This window comes from Sorex araneus, chromosome X (assembly GCF_027595985.1).
Source record: "Sorex araneus isolate mSorAra2 chromosome X, mSorAra2.pri, whole genome shotgun sequence".
Classification (NCBI taxonomy): domain Eukaryota; kingdom Metazoa; phylum Chordata; class Mammalia; order Eulipotyphla; family Soricidae; genus Sorex; species Sorex araneus.
Window position 1 is genome coordinate 299,479,687 of NC_073313.1, and position 20,255 is coordinate 299,499,941.

The 20,255-nt window shown below is 37.9% G+C and overlaps 1 protein-coding gene across 4 annotated transcripts in view; it reads left to right on the top strand.

The window, feature by feature from the left end:
* The window catches only part of CTNNA2 (catenin alpha 2), a 1,292,108-nt gene that overhangs the window by 964,294 nt on the left and 307,559 nt on the right, over positions 1 to 20,255 (top strand). For all 4 annotated transcript variants that reach the window (XM_055121537.1, XM_055121538.1, XM_055121540.1 and 1 more), the window contains exon 8: positions 13,719 to 13,799. In XM_055121537.1, the coding sequence (XP_054977512.1) occupies positions 13,719 to 13,799 (81 nt within the window). The remainder of the gene's footprint in view (positions 1 to 13,718; positions 13,800 to 20,255) is intronic.

The following is a 20,255-nucleotide window of genomic DNA, read 5'->3' on the forward strand; positions in this document are numbered from 1 at the left end:
CCAAAAGATGGTGTGGCGTTGGAAATCTACTCAAGGATGGGCAGGTATTATGAACAAAGAGATATCTGGTACAGCAGGACTCCTGAAACACTTGAACAGGAAAATCATCAAGACTAGTGAATAACTGCTTTAAGAGAGCAATATATTAGGAACTAGAGCTTGGTCAATGATTAGTGCTCAAGGAAACACAGTGTGTAGGCTTGGATGTCCCTCAGAAGTCTGACTTTCCAGATTTTGTTCTGAAATATGTTCATGAGGAGCAATTGTATGGGATTTTTCCTTTTTCACCTCCTTACTTTTGGGTAATTTTGGTCTGGTATTTTAAGGTCTCCAATTAAAAATAGGTCTTTTTGGTTATAAGTGACAAATACAACATAAAAAAAAACATGGCAGAATTAATTAACTAACTCATAGAATTAGGAACCTACTGATAGATTCTGGGTTCAGGAACTTCTGTGTTAATTCAATAAACTTCATTGAACAAAGTGAACAGTTCTGTTAGGTGCACAGCTACAGATTTAATGATAATTGAAACAAATACTGTATCCTCATGGATACATGTTATTATGAAACAGAAAAGAGTTGGTTTGTTTTGATTTTAGAAGCTGACTTCCCTCAACTTTCTTTTATTCCTCTTTCCTTCCATTTCCTTTCTCTAACTCTTCATTTCTTTCCTTCCCGAGATCTGCTTCCTTCCTGCCTTTCCTTCCATTCCTCTCTCCTCCTTAGATACTCTTCAGCTCTGCTTTCCATTATGTGACATCTATTTTCATAGGCTCCCTACATAGGAACTTATTGAAGAAAATATATTCCTACTTCCTAATAAATCTGCTGACAACCTTATAGCAGGTGTCTCTCTAGTTTTGATGAAAATGAATTAAAAAATATCCGGAAATAAATGCTTTGATAACTCTGCCAAACCTCACCAATAGTCAAGAAAAGGCCATCATTATATGAGGTGAGATGTTCAGAATCGTATCTTGGTGAGCCTCTCATACCCAGCGTATAAAACGACAATTATCAATAAATGAGAAATAAACACTGACTCAGCAGGTGAGGGTCATTGCTATTTTTCTCTCTTCAACTACCTATTCATGTCCTTCCTTAAATTAAAAAAAATAATTCCACTCTGACAGAACCAAAAGGTTCTGATCTCTTTTAGTCAGCAAGTGATATATAATTCTGAACATCTCATGTCATATAATTCTGGCCTTTTTTTCACTATTGATGAGGTTTGGCAGAATTATCACAACATTTATTTCCAGATGTTTTTTATTCATTTTCCCCATCTTATGTTTATTCCCTGTGTCCCTCAGTCCAGATCAAAGAAATATGAATGGTTATTCAATGGATGTTGTCAAAGTAATCTGACCACAGATTTGATTTGTGGCAACTGCAAAGTTTCATCCATTCTAAAGAGATATTTTCCAGTTCTTGCTGAAGAAAAATGCCTGTATTGAATGAAAAGGAAATATTTATAAAGGTCCACATTCTTACTCTGTGATTTACACATAATACAATGGTATTATGTGATATTCAAGGTTCTATGAATAACAGTGCTATTTTTAATAAGAATATTATTTCTACACACAGGTTTTGAGGTTAAATGGCAGCCTTCCAATTATGATAGGGTGACTGCTGAATCAATAGATAATTTGTCCAAATCATAGGTTGAAATAACGGGGAGATGTGTTGGCGAGACTGTGTATGGCATTTTACTGCTCTCTGCCATTCTGATTATTTTTGACTTCCACTTCCTAAATAACAACAATTTGAAGATTGGGCATTTGATTAGCTCTCCTCACATTCAATATATTAGAGTCACAGCAATTTAATACTTTGAAGATTTCTTATATGTTCAACCAAGTTTGCAAGTGCTTTTGAAAGAAAGAAAACTGAGTTATAGACAAATGCCTTCTTATAGTCACTTCCCACATATTAATATCCTATCTGAAGCTAGCATAAAACTATGGACCTGATGAAAACACTGAAATTATAGATTTATAACTTCAGGATATCCATGAATAACTTATTGAATAAGTTTAGGATGGGGTTTAGTTTAGGAGGGGGTAATCATCTCTAAAGAAATAGTCAACTTCAAAAATGTAAAGCTTAAATGAAGTTGCTTACTTTTTCATTGTATACATTAAGACGTTGGCAAAAACTCTGTAAAATTTAACTTGCGATACAGATGTAGTGTAGATGTCTTCAATATTTCTTGATAGATGATTGGTAGCACTGTCGTCCTGTTGTTCATTGATTTGCTTGGGCAGGCACCAGTAATGTCTCCATTGTGAGTATAGTATCATATTGTCTGCAAATAGTGATAACTTGACCTCTTCCTTTCCTATCTGTATGACCTTGATATCTTTTTCTTTTCTAACTGCTATGGCCAGGATTTCCAATACTATATTGCATAGGAATGGGGAAAGTGGGCAACCTTGTCTTGGCCCCGATCTTAGAGGGAAGTCTTTTAGCTTTTCCCCATTGAGAATAATACTTGCCGTGGGCTTGTGGTAGATGGCTTTGACTATATTGAGGAAACTTCCTTCAATGCCCCTTTTCCTGAGAGTTTTCATCATAAACAGGTGCTGGATCTTGTCAAATGCTTTCTCTGCATCTATTGATATGATCATATGGTTTTTATTATATATTTTATTGATATGATGAATTATGTTGATTGACTTGCGAATGTTAAACCATCCTTGCATCCCTGGGATGAATCCTACTTGGTCATGGTGTATGATCTTTTTGATGAGTCATTGGATTCTGTTTGCTAATATTTTGTTGAGGATCTTTGTGTCTGTGTTCATCAGGGATTTTGGTCTATAATTCTCTTTCTTTGTGTTATCTTTGTCTGCTTTTGGTATTAGGATGATATTTGCCTCATAGAAACTGTTTGGAAGTGTTTTTGATACTTCAATTTCCTGGAAAAGCTTAAAGAGGATTGGGAGTAAGTCCTCTTGAAAGGTTTGGGAGAATTCACTAGTGAATCCATCTGGGCCAGGACTTTTGTGTTTGGGGAGACTTTTTATTACCATTTCAATTTCCTGATGGTGATGTGTCTGCGCAGGTACTCCAGGTCTTCTTCTTTTGGCCTTTGTTGATATAGGAAACCAGGAATTTATCCATTTCCTTGAGGTTTTCATGTTTTGTTGCATACGGATTCTCAAAGTAATCTCTGAGGATCCGTTGAATTTCTGTAGTTTCTGTTGTAATGTCCCCCGTTTTATTTATGATTAGGTTTATTAGGGTTCTCTCTCTCCCTTTTTTTGTGAGTCTTGCTAGAGGTTTATTGATCTTGCTTATTTTCTCAAAGAACCAATCTTGGTTTCATTGATCTTTCGGATTGCTTTTGGGTTTTCATCTCATTGATTTCTGTTCTGAGTTTTATTATTTCTTTCCTCCTGTTCGGATTGGGCTCCTTTTGTTGGTCATTCTCCAAACTTTTAAGCTGTGAGGTTAGGTTACTTATGAGGGCTCATTCCTCCTTCCTGAGGAATGCTTGTAGAGCTATGAACTTTCCTCTTAACACAGTTTTTGCTGTGTCCCATAAGTTTTGGTAACTCGTGTCCTCATTTTCATTCATTTCTAGGAATCTTTTGATTTCCTCTTTGATTTCCTTTCTAAACAACTCATTGTCCAATAGTGAGCTGTTTAATTTCCAGTTGTTTGATTTTGTTTTCTGTTTGTGTGTGTGATTTATTTCTCAGTGCATCGTGGTCTGAGAAGATCGTTGATACAATCTCTATCTTCTTAATTTTATTGAGGTATGTTTTGTGGCTCAGCGTGTGGTCTCTCTTGGAGAGTGTTCCATGCACACTTGAGAAGAATGTGTATTCAGCTTTTTGAGGATGAAGTGTCCTGTATATATCTACTAAGTCCCTTTCTTCCATTTCTTCCCTTAGATGAAGTATGTCTTGCTAAGCTTGAGACTAGTTGATCTAACAAGAAGTGATAAAGTGGTGTTGAAGTCTCCCACTAGTATTATGTTGCTATCGATGTCTTTCTCTGAGTCTATGAGTATTTGTTTTAAGTACTTTGCTGGTCCCTCATTAGGTGCATATATATTTAGCATTGTTAGTTTTTCCTGTTGTACAGATCCCTTAATCAATAAGAAATGACCTTCCTGTCTCTTGTGACCTTCTTCAGTCTGAAATCAATGAGGTCTGATACTAGGATGGCTACCCCAGCTTTTTTATGGGAGTTGTTCGCCTTTAGGATTGTTTTCCAGCCTTTGACTTTGAGCCTGTGTTTGCTCTGACTGTTGAGATGTGTTTCTTGCAGGGAGCAGGATGTTGGGTTCAGTTTTCTAATCCATCCTGCCACTCTTTCTTTTAATTGGTGCATTTAGCCCATTGATGTTGAGAGAGATAATTGTCATGGGGTTTTAGTCCCATTTTTATGTTGAAATTCGGTGCATTTGAGGGGCCGGTCTTGTCTTAAAGTAGCCCATTCAGTTGTTCTTGTAACCTTGGTTTTGAGTCTGTGAAGTTCCTGAGGTTTTGTTTATCTTTAAAACTGTGTGTTGTTCCTTCTGTTATGAAGGAGAGTCTAGCTGGGTAAAGTATTCTTGGTGAGGCATTTATTTGATTGAGTTTTTTCACTGTATTCCACCACTGTTTTCAGGTCGTGAGGGTTTCATCAGACAAGTCAGCTGTAAATCTTAAGGATGCTCCTTTATAGGCAATTTCTTTCTTTGATCTTACTCCTTTCAGGATTTTGTCTCTATCTAAGGTTTTGGTCATTTTGATCAGGATGTGTCTTGGTGTATTTTTATTTGGATTTCTTCTAGATGGTACTCTTCGGGCCTCCTAAATGTGGTCACATGTTTTCTTCAGTTCGGGGAACATCGTAGTAATATCTTTGACAGTTTCTTCTTCATCAGGGTTCTCTTTCTGTCCCTCTGGGACTCCAATAATTCTTATATTAATCCTCTTGGCTTCATTACGATCTTCTTTTGCCATCTCTTCCCGGATTGTCAGTCTCTTTTCCATTTTCTGTTATTTCCAAGACTTTCCAAGACTTCATCTTGGAGCTCACCGATTCTGTCCTCAGCAGCTGTTACTCTGCTGCAGAGGCCTTCCACTGAGTTTTTAAATTCACCTACCAGATTTTTCAGGTCTGACATTTCCGTTTGTAATTTTGTTTGCATTTTCCGCATTTCTCCCTTCAAACCCTCTTGTATTTTATTGGCATGACTTTACATTGTTTCTTTTAGCTCCTTAAGCATCCTCAGTAGCTCCCTTCTAAATTCCTTGCCAGAGAGATTTTCTAGCACTTCATTGCTGTTGTGGTCTTCTGGACTAGCCTCTTCAAAAAGTAAGCTTGGGGGCTGGAGTGATAGCGCAATGGGTAGGGTGTTTGCCTTGCACATGGCCAACCTGGGTTGGATTCCCAGCATCCCATATGGTCCCCTGAGCACCGCCAGGAGTGATTCCTGAGTGCATGAGCCAGGAGTAGCACCTGTGCATCGCCAGGTGTGACCCAAAAAGCAAAAAAAAAAGTAAGCTTGGTGGGGTTCTTCATTGTTTTACCATTGTGACCTATGTGGCTTAGCCCTTCACACTCACTGTTACTATTCTGCTTATGATGCAGTATTAATTGAAGTGGGCTTAATGGGTTGTTGGCTAATGTGTTTCTGGTGGTTAAGCTAACCTGGTGAAAGTTCCAATTAAGAGGGTTACTTATGGTTCTTATGGGATATGGAGGGTGTGGCCGCGACTCCGAGAAGGAGCCCTGACAAGGGCCGGATACCTGAGTGGGATGAGCAGAGGGCGCCCGGAACATTGCAGCTTGGGGTATTCGCACGGTGAAGATACAAGTTATTGCTAGAATACCCACCCTCACCCTCCTTATATTTCTCAAATAAAACCATTTTTACTCCATGAAGTGAAGATTCATAATATTAAAAATGGAAGTCGACTATTGTGTTTTTTAGAAATGTTAATTTTGAAAATCACAATTTCATTTCAACCTTTGTGTAGGACTAAACTGAAGATATGAAAGTGTCCCTGACTGCATCTGATATTTTGGCATCCTAGATTTGAATTGAGAGCCAGAGGAGGGGGAGAATAAAGAATCCTCTGATAAAATCCAAATCAGGAAATTCATTCCCTTTCATCAATTCAAGTCTAATCTCTATGAAATGTGTTTTGTAAAATAGTGTTCAAAAACTAAAACAAATAAAGTTTAATAAACACACACCTCCCTAGCACAACAGATGGCAACTAGCAAAGCCGCCAAATCAATGTGAGAGACCACTGCTGCCTAGCTTGTGTGTGTGTGTGTGTGTGTGTGTGTGTTTTAATGATGGTATTTATTAGATGATAATCTCTATTTGGACTCATTTGGGTAGAAAAAAAGATGAAAAAGGCAATTGGGAAGTAGGTCCAAGGAAGACAGGCAAGGTCTGTGGACAGCGCTGACAAGGCCAATACCTCAAGTGGAGATCTCTTTGATAATCTTTGAAAAAAACACATAACTCAAAATATCACAGAACCTAGAGTTTAAAAGTGGGAAATGGCTTGACTGAGAGTCTGGTCAGAGTTGTCTGTTCCTCTTTGGATCTTGGCCATCTTCTTCAGTAAGTAGACAATGCAACAGGAGATAACAGCTATCACTTCGATCGGGTTAGCTCTGCTAGGGGAGGTGTTGCTTTCACCAGATTCTATTTATTTAGGGATCCTGAAAATCCCACAAAGTGAACATTTATCTACATTTTTTTTTATTTGTTTTTTTTTAGCCACAGCTAGCAATGCTCAGGGCTTACTCCTGGCTCTGTGCTCAGGGATTACTCCTGGGGTAATTACTCAGGGGACCATATGGGATACTGGGGATTGAATCTGAGTTAAGTATGTGCAAGACAAATGTGTTAACCACTGTACTATCGGTCCAGCCCCTATCCACATTTTAGGATAAAACCCCAGTGAAATGCTGGCACTCTGTTCCTTACTGCAAGAGAAATGTGGGTTCAGGGGCTCCCATAGATCCTGGTTCTGGATTTACCCCCTTTCCATGCTACAGAGAGTAAGTCTAAAGTAGATGCCAGATCATTTAGGTAATATGGACAAAGGGTGGTTAAAATTAGTTTTGCCTCCTTCAGCTCAGCAAAGGTGCAGAGTAAGTGGATAACTGACCTAAGATTACACATTTTTGCTTAATTAATGAACTAATTAATTAACTCTCTGTTTACTTATTTTCCCCCCTCCCTTCTATCTTTTGTTGTTGGGACCAGAGATAACACAACTGTTGGTAGTAGTGTGATCCAGCATCACACATGTGGTGGTGGTGGGGGCATGGTGATGGTGATGGTGGAAAATTTTCAGTTGTGGTGCTCTAGGGAGGGGTCACACATCTACTTATGGTGGTAACACACTCCTGTCTGTGGTGTGATGGGAAACCCTTGCAGTGCAGAGGATCAGACACCACGAAGCTGCTAGGGATGAGGTTTGATGCATGCAGTGGCAACAAGGTTCAAACTCAAGACCTCACAATTTCAAAAGCAGGTGGTTTAGGCATTGCATTATCTTCAGCCTATGATATATTTTGTGTTAGTATAGATTATGATGTTATAGACTAAGTGTCCTTTCATTTCTATTAAATTACTTTTAGTTTCTCAAACTTGGAGATCCAGGTAGGAGTAGCCAATTATGGCTTCTGTGGATTTTTCAGAAACTATACTTTGTTCAAGATGATCAAATTCTTAGTTATTCAACAAATATATCCAAGACCTTACTATATAAAAGACATTCTTCTGGATTTCTGCTGCTTTTTTTGCAGCTCTTAGAAATATCTTAGGCTGGTTATCTATTAAAGTGAACTGCTTCTAGGCCTTTGGGATCTGGATCAGAGATAGAATTTTTGTCTTGTGTGCATGAGCCTTGAATCTGATCTTTGGTATTACTCCTCCCTGTGTACTACAACAACAATAAAAGGAAGAGAAATAATTAAAAAACAGTAATAAAACAAACTAAACTATTCTTTCCTTCAGAAGAAATAATTTTTTTTAGAAACCCTAGTTTGTGGCAGGTTTTCATACAGTATTTGCCTGAGAAAAGCAAGTAGATGTCCAGGTGATCCAAAAATAGTTTCTATGAAGTTTCCAAATCAATTCTTTTCCTATTCCCACAGCAGAAGTACTTTCCTAATTACCCTGGCTACTGTTAATGCCTTTTATTGTTTCCAGCATACTGACATCATGATTGATTGCCCTGCTAACCTAGTGAAGTAGACAGAGTATATATTATGCTATTCATGTGCTTATGAGAAAACACAGACATAAAAAAGGGCAAATTGTTAGTTCAATATCACAGAGCCTAACAATGGAGGACCAAAGCTAGAAAGTGAGAGTCCCCTTTGTTTTGTCTCTCTGTGATTGGCTCCCAGTTCATTCTAGGCTGATAATTTCAAAGTGTTTCCACACATGGAAATAATCTAATGAAGTGATGACCTGCAGGACTCCATTTGCTGTGTAAATTGAATGGTTGTGGTATTGCTACCTGTTATCCTTGCATGTATATCTTATTTAGGGAAATTAAACCTTAAAAGAGAATGGATTACTTAAATGAGTGGCCCAGATTTCCTAAGTTTAGTCCCTTGCTTTAGGATTCTTACCTTGATATAAACTGGAGAAAATATGGGATCCAAATAAATTGATTTTGTTATTCATTTTGGGGAGGGGCATGTGAAGACCTGGTGGAATTTAGGTGCTCAGGAGCAACCTTGTGGTGGGGCTCGGGAGACCATATGTGGTGCTGGATATTTCAGGGTCAGCTCGTGCTTGGCCAGCATCTTCACCCCTGAACTACTCTCCAGTCCTGAATCTTTTTTTTTTTTTTTTGCTTTTTGGATCACACCCGGCAATGCACAGGGGTTACTCCTGGCTCTGCATTCAGGAATTACCCCTGGCAGTGCTCAGGGGACCATATGGGATGCTGGGAATTGAACCCAGGTCGGCCGAGAGCAAGGCAAACACCCTACCCACTGTGCTATTGCTCCAGCCCCCTGAATCATTTTTTTTCTTAATTGATATGAACCAAAGACTTGGAAGCTAGAGAAACTCAAGATTGCAAAGATGACATAAACAGGAACTCTGACAACATGATGACATGCTATTCTAGTGCCACCAAAGGTCCTCAGAGCTTGTGGATCAAAATATATTTGGCAGTAATCATACAATTAAAAAGCTCTTATAAAATAGAGTTGCTCTCCACCACTAAAGTAACCACTTTACATCTTGGAAAATATCAGACCCACTTCCACTGTCCTCCCAGAACCTGCTTGCTAGTTTTTGTTCCAATAACTTTTTTGTTGCCATTTCTCAAACTTTTGTGTACTTCCCTCCTTTCTATTCAAATTTTCCCCAATGGTTAAGATTGGGCAAAACTCCCCTATCTCTCTGAGAGATTTACTAACTTCCTGAATGCATCATTCCAAGGGAATCTTGGCTAGTCTCTGAATATTTGGTACAATCATTCCTTAAATATTCTTGTTTATTCACGTGGAATATGAACTTCTTAAAGATGCCTTTTTTGTGTGTTACCTATGATGTAGTTCACAACTAAGAACCAAACACTGTATGATCATAGTTGCTGTTTCAGTTACTGATTGATGCCAGATAAGATTATGAATCTCATGTTACAATTTCCTTCAAAGAATGGGCCCAGTGAATCTTCCACATGTATCTGTGACAACCCCAGTTTGAATAGTGAGCGTCCCTATCTCCTCTAAGGGAAGGGTTGACTTATTTAATACAAAAAAAAACCAAACAAACATAGAACTTCTGGGTCTGGAAAGATAGAGTACAGGTAAGGCACTCGCCTTGCACGTGACCAACCTGGTTTCAACCCCTGATACCCTGGATGGTCTCCTGAACCCACCAGAGCTCAGAGCCAGGAGTAAGTCCTGAGTACCATTGGATATAGCCACAATACCCAGACAGATAAACAGACAGACACATGCGCGCAAACGCATGTGCATGGGCGCATGCATGCGCACACACACACACACACACACACACGCACACACACACACATTTACCTAAATTACAGATCTAAATGGAGACATATATACATATTTAGATTTGAATCTAATTATGTTTATTCAAGTCTAAATTTAGATTACACACACACATGGTTTAAAATTAGAACATAATATCTGATCTGTATACACATGACTCTCCTCATTTGAATCATCTTTAATTGACCCTATCAGTTCCTTTTTTTATTTAAAATTTTGATATTAGTTCACCATGGATTTTTTTTGGAGTTGCATAAATTTTGCTTTTCAAAATACTGTATTCACTACTATTTATCTTGATTACTAAGTTATGTGGATCTTGCTTAAATCTTGCTCATTTTTTTCCTAGTGAAGCAAAATAGTTTAATTGAAAGAAATTTACTTAGGGAGAGTAAAACAAATATTTACTTGTTTAAGAGAGAACGTGGGCTTCCCCAGAGCTTAAAAAATGCAAAGAATGAGAGATTATATACATTATTTCCATGTTGTCTTGTTGTCTTGTCCTGGAGCTTTCTGTAAATCTAAACATTAATCTGAGTGTGTTCTTAGGGAGTCTTGCATTCTTGATGGAATATTATGACATTTTGTCTCCTGTAAGTTAAAACCCACCATTCTCTGGGTGACCATTTATCCATTTCCAAATTGTTCAGGATTTGTATCTCAAAGGGACGTGATCCTCATGACTTCAGGCTACTTTAGTACCAGGCAATTTATTATTGGTTTTATTATTTCTAAAACCTCACTCTTTACCTGGTCCCCCTATCTATCAGTCTTTAACATCCTAGAGGTTCCACTCCCATAAATATTTAAGGGATACCTGGGTGAAGGTCCATCTCCTATAATTTCATCATGCTGACACAAAGTGCCTCACTGGTCTCAGGCCCACTTTCCTTGTCATTGCCTCATTTGTTAACTGCCCATCATGTGTCACTGTCACTGTCACTGTCGCTGTCATTTCATTGCACATCGATTTGTTCGAGTGGGCACCAGTAACATCTCCATTGTGAGATTTGTTGTTACTGTGGTTGGCATATCAGATACGCCACATCATGTGTCAATGTCAGAAAAAAATGAGTCTTGCTTATAATTTTTAGCTTTGAGAGCCAAACTGTGCTGAGCTTCCTTCCTTCCTTCCTTCCTTCCTTCCTTCCTTCCTTCCTTCCTTCCTTCCTTCCTTCCTTCCTTCCTTCCTTCCTTCCTTCCTTCCTTCTTTCTCACGTTGTAACCTTGGATAATTTGTCTCCTATCATCCTCAAATTTTAAACTGACTTAATTTTTCAAACTAATATCTAATTTTTTCTCACAAATGTGAAGAGTATAACATTTTCTTGTTCTCAAAATGATCATGGTCCAGATCTAGGACTAGGTTGAGTCTATTTGGGTGAAAGACATCCCATTTGCAAAGAACTAAAGTAGATGGTACTAGAGTGAAAGTATTTTGGGTAGGGCACTTGGCTTGAGTGGCTGAACTGTGTTCAATCTCTGGCACACAGTATGGTCCCCTGAATCGCAGGAGTTATTCCTGTACACAGAGCCAGGAGGAACCCTGAGCACCACTGGGTTACCCCCCCACCCCTCCACCCTACCAAAAAAAATTGCAAAGTGGAAGGAAACAGTTCTGCTGACCTGTGAGATGCCTGGACCTGGCAAGGAAGGATAGTAAAGCCATTCTTGGTACATGCTAGGTTTTCCTGGATTTTAAAGCAGCAGTTTTTTTCCTCCATAGACCTTTATTTTCTTGGAGATAATCTCAAAAATTGTAAAATATGAATTTTAATCCCTTTCAACCTTCAAACATAAGTTTATATGCCTGAAGGGATTAGCATATGAATTCAGAGAATGGAAAAAATGAGAGATTTGAAGGTTTTTTAGATGATTAAAATATACACAATACTCTGATTTTTTTTTAAATGAAGACTCTATAGGGTTACATATTGCAACTTTGTTCAGAAAAATAAAAAGGTTAATTAGGCAAGATGCCAAGAAGATTGATGACTTTAAGTCTAGAGCCACTATGTATCAGCTTTATGCATCCAGGAATTGGCCTTTGAAAGAGGATCGTTAGAAATCTGTTGGGAGCTGGAGCAGTGATGCAGGAGGTGGCCGATCTGAGTTCTGTCCCTGGCATCCCAAATGGTCCTCTGAGCCTGCTGGGACTGGTCCCTGAGTGCAGAGCCAGGAGTAAACCCTGAGCACAGCAGGATGTGGCCCCCAAACAAACAAAAACTTAGAAATCTATTGGGCACTTGTATTGTTTTCATGTCTTCATAACTGCATATCGCTGTCATGAAGCTAGAAGTTCATAGATCTTTTCAAATTAGTGCTTTCATAATCTTCAGATTAATACTTAGAAATAGAATTGCTGGTGATTTCTCTGGATTACCTTTATCCCTTTAAGCACAATTTATGAGCCTATATCTCATTTCACCATAAGTACAGATTACTGCTGTGACCTACATGCATTTACAGAGGCTGAGAGTGAAACAAGATTGGCCTCTCTCTAAAACCATAAATAAATCAATCTATAGCATGTCCGAGTAAGTTTAGTGATTTCATAGATTCGACAAGGCTTTGAAAACAGTATTTTCTCAGAGCAAAGATGATGCCATTCATAAAATTCAGAAGATATCTACATATATAGATATATAGATATGTATATATATATGTATATATATTTTTTGTATTGCCCAAGTGCTGCTCAGGAGGTCAAGGGATAGAGAGATTTTTCAGCAGAGTCAAGGGTACCAAATGATGGTGGAGTTTGAACTGGGACCAGCTGATTGGACGCATGCGACTTAGTCCTGTATTGGCTCTTCCACTGAAGAGCAGTGGAAATCGTTTTGCCACTACTTATCTTTTTGTCTATCATTGCTATTGATTTTATCTATAGGAAAAATTTTGTTGCAATTGTTATTTTTTAAGGATAAGAGATTTCTGTGTGTTTTAGTTTGTTTAACTACAACCAGCAAAGAACAAACCAAACAACCCCCCCCCCAAAAAAAAACCCTAGAGAAAAAATACACAACTTAGTGGGACTTTCAAGTGAATAATTTATTACAGAAATTTTGTTTTGGATTTTTCTCATACCTTTGCCTGATTTAGTCATAGGGGAAATTTTTTTTTCATGTCCTCAAGCTGTGAATTGCTTAATAACATGTTTGGCATTCTACTGCGTGACAAAATAAATTAAAAAACATTATATTTTCTGGTAAAGAATCTCTTTTGGTTTTGATACACAAGAAACAATTATGTCTATGAAATGCCAGCGTGCATTCTGAAATTTGGGGATTTAAGGTTTTTTTTTTCAATTTAGAGGATTTAAGTTTATTTTTTTTTTAATTTAGAGGAAGTGTGCATGCATCACAGAGAAGTAAAAAACATATGTATTTGAAGGTAAAAACAAAACATCCTTGTTGTTGTTCCTTAGTGACTAACTGTATAGAGAAAATAGAAAATTAATATTCTAGGAACTGAATATGAATGCATGTATAAGCATCCAGAGAATATATTGCCTTGCATCATTTTTAAGCTTATTTAAGTGAAAACAAAATTAAGAAACAAATTTTATTTGATGTATATAGAAAATATTTTAAGAACAAAATGCTATAGCGCAAGTGTGTTTTTCTTTTTCTTTTTGAATTTGAATCTCTCTAACCTCGAATTTTCTAAATCAGAGATTATTTCTCTTTTCTTAACAGACTGGAAGGAAAGAAAAAGGAGATCCTCTAAACATTGCTATTGATAAGATGACCAAGAAAACAAGAGATCTAAGAAGACAGGTATTGATTTTTTTAAGAAAAAATTAAATGCATGGTACTTGGTGATTATTTCCAAGAAGGTCCATTTCTAGGCTACCTTCTTAGAGCTGGCATCAGATTTTTGTTCTTTGTAACCTCAACATATACATAGAAACACATCATCTGCAAGGTAGAATCTGCTGAGCACACAGATGTGACAGCTTTATAAAGGGTGTGATGGTGACAACTGAGTGGCAGTGCCCTAATTGATTAGGTGCAGCCTTACATAGTCACTTAAGGAATTCATCAACTTCTCCATCTGGTTTATAGTTTTCCAGATCTAGTTATTCTAAGGCTCAGTCGCTGACTTCTGCCGGGTCTCATTTATCAAATCCCCAAGCCATTGCATAAATAAAAGTGTTAATGTTTAATCTGATGGACTAATTAAGGTCTCTAGCCCATTATATTCTCCTGTCCTCATCCTCTGCATCCCTTCCCCACCATTTGCTTGTTTGTTTTGGGGCCATACTGGAGGTGCTTTTGGTAGTGCTCAGGACCGTATGTGGTGTTAGGGTTTAAACTTGGGTTGACTGCGTGCAAGGCAAGCACCTTAACCCTGTAAGTCACTGTGGTCCTCATTATTTTCCCTTAAGTACATAAATGTACGGGAGAAGTTGATCATCAAGTAATAGTTTGAGAAGCAGAAGACCAAAGCAAGGAAAGTTAATTGGGTGATTAAAAGTACTCTAATGGCTCCATATGTTTTGGAGGGGGAAATCATCTAGTAAGAATTCTTTACATATTATTGTTGTTGTTGTTGTTGTTGTTACTATTGGGTTTGGGGCCCCAGCCAACAATGAGTAGGTATTATTCCTGGTTTCCTGATTCTGCACTCAGGAATTACTCCTGGTGGTGCTCAGGCAGTCATATTGGATGATGCTTACTGACTTAACTATCACTTTGACCTCTAATGGTTATTATTTTGTAACGTTTATTTTATATTTCCATGGTGAGCTCTACTTTCTTTGGTAGCATTCTTATTTCAAGAAGAGATCAAAGTATCTACTAAGTTATAATAAAATCTCTTCTTGATTTCTGCCTGAGGGAGTTTTTCATACATTAAATGTTGATTGTTAATCATTTAGATTAATTGCCCCAAGACAACACCTGTTTTACTTCTGCAGGTGGAGAAATTAGACTAGCCTGGCTGTGTCTGGCACTCATTTCAATAGCATGTTAAATACAGATAATATCTGTGAACTACGTGGGCAAGACCAAACAGGGAACATCTTAGAAATGGTATGAGCGACAGAAAGATATCATTTCTGATTAGATCTGGTGAGATTCTGAAGCTCTCTTCATGATATCATCAGAAAGTAAAAACATATGGGCTTATGATATGCTGAATATAAATACAGATTTGCTCAGCCAACAAGTGCTTTGGGGGAATGTTTATTTTACCTTAAAACAAAACATGGTCTTTGGCACTACTAAATAATACTACTAAAATTTATGGCCACGTCAGTCCCTTCTTTTCCTCTTAGACCATCTCTCCACACAAAACTCCCATTTGACATGAAATGATGAAATCACAGGAATTAGGATTGGGGCTAATGGAAAACAATAAATCCTATGTCTGGACACTGAACTTTTACTTCAACTCAATCACTAAACTAGCTGTGTGAATGTGGATCCTTCATTCTCTAGTTTTATTTATTTATTCTAGTTTTATATACATCTCATCTATAAAAGGAGCAAGCCAAACTAGATCTCTAGGCTGTCTTTGGACTGTATCAGATCTAGTAGGTCCAAAAAAACTCATTCATTTCCTATGCCAGAGGTCGTAATCCCTACTAACCACAGATTATTGTGAGAGCAGTGAGTGGGACGATATCTTAAAGAGCTTGACTCTGACTAGGATTCAGTATCTCCCAAAGTGCTGGTCCTGCTTCTCCTAACTACCCCGGCCATGACCAGGCTGCTGGATCAATCAAGGGAGGTGCTAGTACCCATAGTAACACAGGCAGCTGGGGGACTCTTTCTTAGCTCTCTTCAAGCAGGTTTCTGGCCAGGAAGCTGAGTGACAACTTCCTGAAAAGGAGTGCCATAGGACAAAGAAGTTTGGGAACTCTGACGTAAATCATCAATCAGGCAAAATTCATGAGCTGGGTCTTGTATCCTGAATTTCTTGACCTCTATTGGGACTATTTATTTGGATCCAAGAGCTAGCATTTTTAGCTCTGGAAACTCATAAACCTAGTATAGTGGCATATATGCTTGTCTGACTATATATGTATATATGTATACATACTGCAAAAAATACATAGTTACTTTTATTCTATTATAATCTCAGTAAAGGGAAGTTTTTAATTTTTTTATTTTGCTGAGGACATTGAAATTTGGAGATCAAATACTTGGATGAATTTTAATTTCTTTAATGTTGATTTCCTTGGAGAGCTTCTTTGGGGAGGGCAGTGAGAGGATATTTTCCCCTGAAATCATTCCATAAATTATTATTTTCTGTCCCCCATTCCCATAGCTTAAGAGGAATAGTGGTAAAAAAGATAATTATTTCCTGATATTAAGATTCAAAAGATATGGCATAATTTTATACCACATCCCTGAAATTGGTTCAAACATCTTTTTCTTCCCCAATCTGCCTCTCTAGAACGAAGATTGTCCCCATCTGTTAGTTCCATTCTTACCCATATGTTGGGATATTTTTGTCTTTTTTTCCTTCTATCTTTTCATGTACACCTGTACTGGTACAAAGGCTTCTCTGATCTAAACAGAAGCTGTGTAATATTCGCAGAATGGAATATGCATCCATGTTTATTTGCTTGGCTCAAGTAAGTCTTCAGATTAGATTTGTAGAGCCAGTTAATTGGGTTATTCAGTTTTTACCTAAATATCTGACTACAGCAAGGATGTATGACAGAAGGCAAGTCAGTGGCTCAAATGAGTGTTTGTCTGTTGTTGATCCATTTCCTGTTATTTCAGCTTCAGATGGGGTTTTGTTAGAAGAGATTCTAAATGAGAAACTGGTCACCCATGCCCACCTCCCTATACGTGTGCATTCCTTTAAAGAGTACTTAGAAGAATCAGATAACATGGGGAAAGAAAAAGAGAACTAAGAAATTTTAGTAAAAAGAAAAATATTTCTGGTAAATTTCATAAATTCTCACCCTTTTAGTCTCCTACTTTTTCCTTAGAATCCTGTGTTTGTGCAGTGTCTTCCAGAAGGGTGACCTTGAAATCTTGCAAAGTTCTATTGGTAAAATAAGAAAGAAGCGCAGTCAATGATGATCATTATCTTGGACTTCCTTAATGAGAGAAACTGGACTTCAACTTGTAGACATTTAAAAAAAATCAAGAGTAATTGAATCAAAAGGATTTTTGTTTAAGTAGAATTTTCAAGTAAATAGACCCCTTTTCTTCAAGCAGCGTATACCAAGGTACTGCCGAGTCATAAAATGTGCAAAAGGTCACAGGAACCTGAGCGCTATTTAAAGCTGATGGGCATGGATCCAGCTTGCCAATTACACCCATAGAGTGGGCAGCGTGACAGCAGAATCCTCTTAGGAGTTTTTTGTTTGGAATTAAAAATGTATTTAGGGAATTATAACTGCCAACTTTAAGCATTATGTCTTAATTCTAGAGCTGTGGACACAGTATGACCTGTGTCTGAGCTATTCTCACTGTTGTGATTCTGGAATCAGATATTATTAAAAAAAAAAAAAAGCTGCTGGCTAACACTGCCTGACGCCACACATTTCAGCCATTCCTGAGAGTGGACCAGCTTGAATCTGTAGCTTTCCAATGTTCACTTGCTTTGTGCCAACCATGACCAATTCTAGGCTTGTCCACTTAATGTTTTCCTAGCTTTCAGGGAAGCTTGTTATTCTTTTATTAGTCTTTGTTTTTCTTAGTTCGTAAGCAAATCAACACTCAGATGTTTCCCTAGCAGAAGCTAATAAATAATAATCATAACATTGAAACATTAGGGTCTTGCTAATTTTAGCAACTCTCTTGTTCCCCAAACCAATCAAGGTCCTAATTCTTATCCCTTTATCTGTCATAGCATTACAATAGTTGAAGCAGTGATATTTGTTAAGTGTCAACTTGAGAAAAGTGTCCCTTTTGCTGTTATTGTATAATCAGACATTTTTAGTGACAGCAATCATGTATAAAATGCTTTTATATGTACTTGGTAGAATGGATTCTGTAACATAAATTAAAAATATGCCACCATATATCATTTCTAAAGCTGGAGTTGTAAAGAGGTTTTGCTTTGTTTTGGGACCACACATAGCTGTGCTGAGGGCTTATTCCTGGTTCTGTGGTCAGGGATGGTCCCTGCAGTGCTTAGGAAACAATATGCAAAGCAGAGTATTGAACCTGAATCTGGAGCATGCAAGACAAGTGCCCTACCCACACCCACCGTATAATCTCTATCTGGCCACTCAAGATTTTACCTCCAGAAAGAACAAGAGAAAAATCTCCCAAAATTAATAAGTGTTTTATGCTATGAAATTTTTATTTATCCCCTTTTTGAGCCAATTCCACGTATAAGATCTAGCTTTAGTGATGGGACTGGAGATATAGTGGGTAGAGTGCCTTGCACATGGCTGACCCAGGTTCAATCTCCAGCATCTCATATGGTCCCAAGAGTACCACAAGGAGAGTGCAGAGTCAGGATTAACCCCTGAGCATCACCTGATGAGGCCGCAAATCCAACTAAAGAAATAAATACATAAATAAAGGTTAATAGTTGTCACTGAAAGTTTGTAAAATCACTGTTCTCCAGTTGTAAACTAAATTATAGCTGACACTTAATGCTTTCTTAAAAAGTGCTAAGCACCATTTTAAATTTAAGTTTATGAATAGGTCATATTCAATCTTTATACTTGCTCAGTAACTGAAAAAGATTGATCACCATGCCCATTCTACAGATTAGGCTATGAAGGACAGCCATGTACTCAGGGCCACTCAGGATGTGACCATGTGGAAGTTCTAGTTCAGGCCTCAGGATCTTTGGTCACAATCTTTCCCCAGCCTGCTTCACCTTACAACTAGTATATGCATTTGGATCACCTCTATACTCAAAGATTTGGGGGGATGCAATTGTGGGAGGAGGGTCCAGAAAAGTGGATAGAGGAGCTCTGAGGCTTTCAAGAGCACCTTTGCTACTTGAGGGTTTTGACATGTACAAACTGCAGACAGAAGAAAATCCTGGGTTGAGTGTCAAAAGTATGGTTCTTGTTCGTAATATCATATCATCTCTCAGGTTTCCAGCTGTTATGGTTCATTGAATTCTCTTTTTTTAAACTGCTATTATGTTTAGGTAGCTGGCTTCCCAAAGAGTGAATTACAGACTTCCCAAAACATTTACAGAAAAAAGGGATTTTCAGGCTTTGAATTCTTTTTCTCACATCTGCTCATAACGGGGGCAATTATTTTTAGATTCACTGTAAGAAAAAAAATTAAATTTATTTCCAGACTTGAATCTGCATTTCCACATAGGGACATAAGGCTATCAGTGTGACCACAATAAAAACAATTGTGGAATTAAAATATTGATTTACTCCAGATGTGAAGATTTGTATTTCACACTGAAGTTTATATCAGAGCTTAATAATCCCAGTAGGTCATGCTGACATGCTAATATGGAGAACAGGAAATGGTCATATAATAATTGGGACATGAAATATATAGAGACCCTAAGGACCTCAGAGAGATCTAAATGCAAAAAGCATTAAAAACTTATCAAGCATTAGAATTAAAATGGCTGGATTGAGCAGGACAAATAGGCAAGAGGGGACACTGGAAGGTCTCCTTTGGCTGTGCCCCTGGGTGTTTTGTTTAAATCCTCAAGCCATCTACCTTTGGAAAATCCTTATACAACAGCCCTGAATGTCAGCTCATACCACATGTTTTGCCATCTCCTTTGAAACATTTATTAGGTCAAGTCCAAGGTATGTGATGTCATCAGTGAGAAATAGTTCTTGAGATCTCACTAGGGGCAAACTCTTCTCTTACAAAGACTGTTGAAGACGTGAAGTGGTTTCTTTATTCCTTTGCTTCAGCAGATGGATGCTGTTCACACAGGCTTGTGCAGGTTTTGGACCTGACATCTCTCTCACTATCAAATCCAGATTGCGGAGAGTTCTGTACCTTGGTGAACATTGATTAGTGGGGGGGAAAAAAAACACATTACTAATAGGAGGGATCTATTACATATATGTAAATGGAAGAGCTAAGCACTGATTTGTTCTTTTCTACTAATTTTTCTAGGTTCAAAAGTCAAGGTAAACTGGGAAAGGGAAGGAGTATATGGCAATGTCTGAGTCACAAAACCCACTCAAAAGAATGTCTGCACTTGGTCTGATCTCTGGTGCTTTCTCGTATCCAAAGCAATGAAACTGGGTTGAGAATCTAGACCCTGGGCCACAAATGTAGCTCAGTGTCAGGTTACATGTGTCTCACATGTGTGAGACC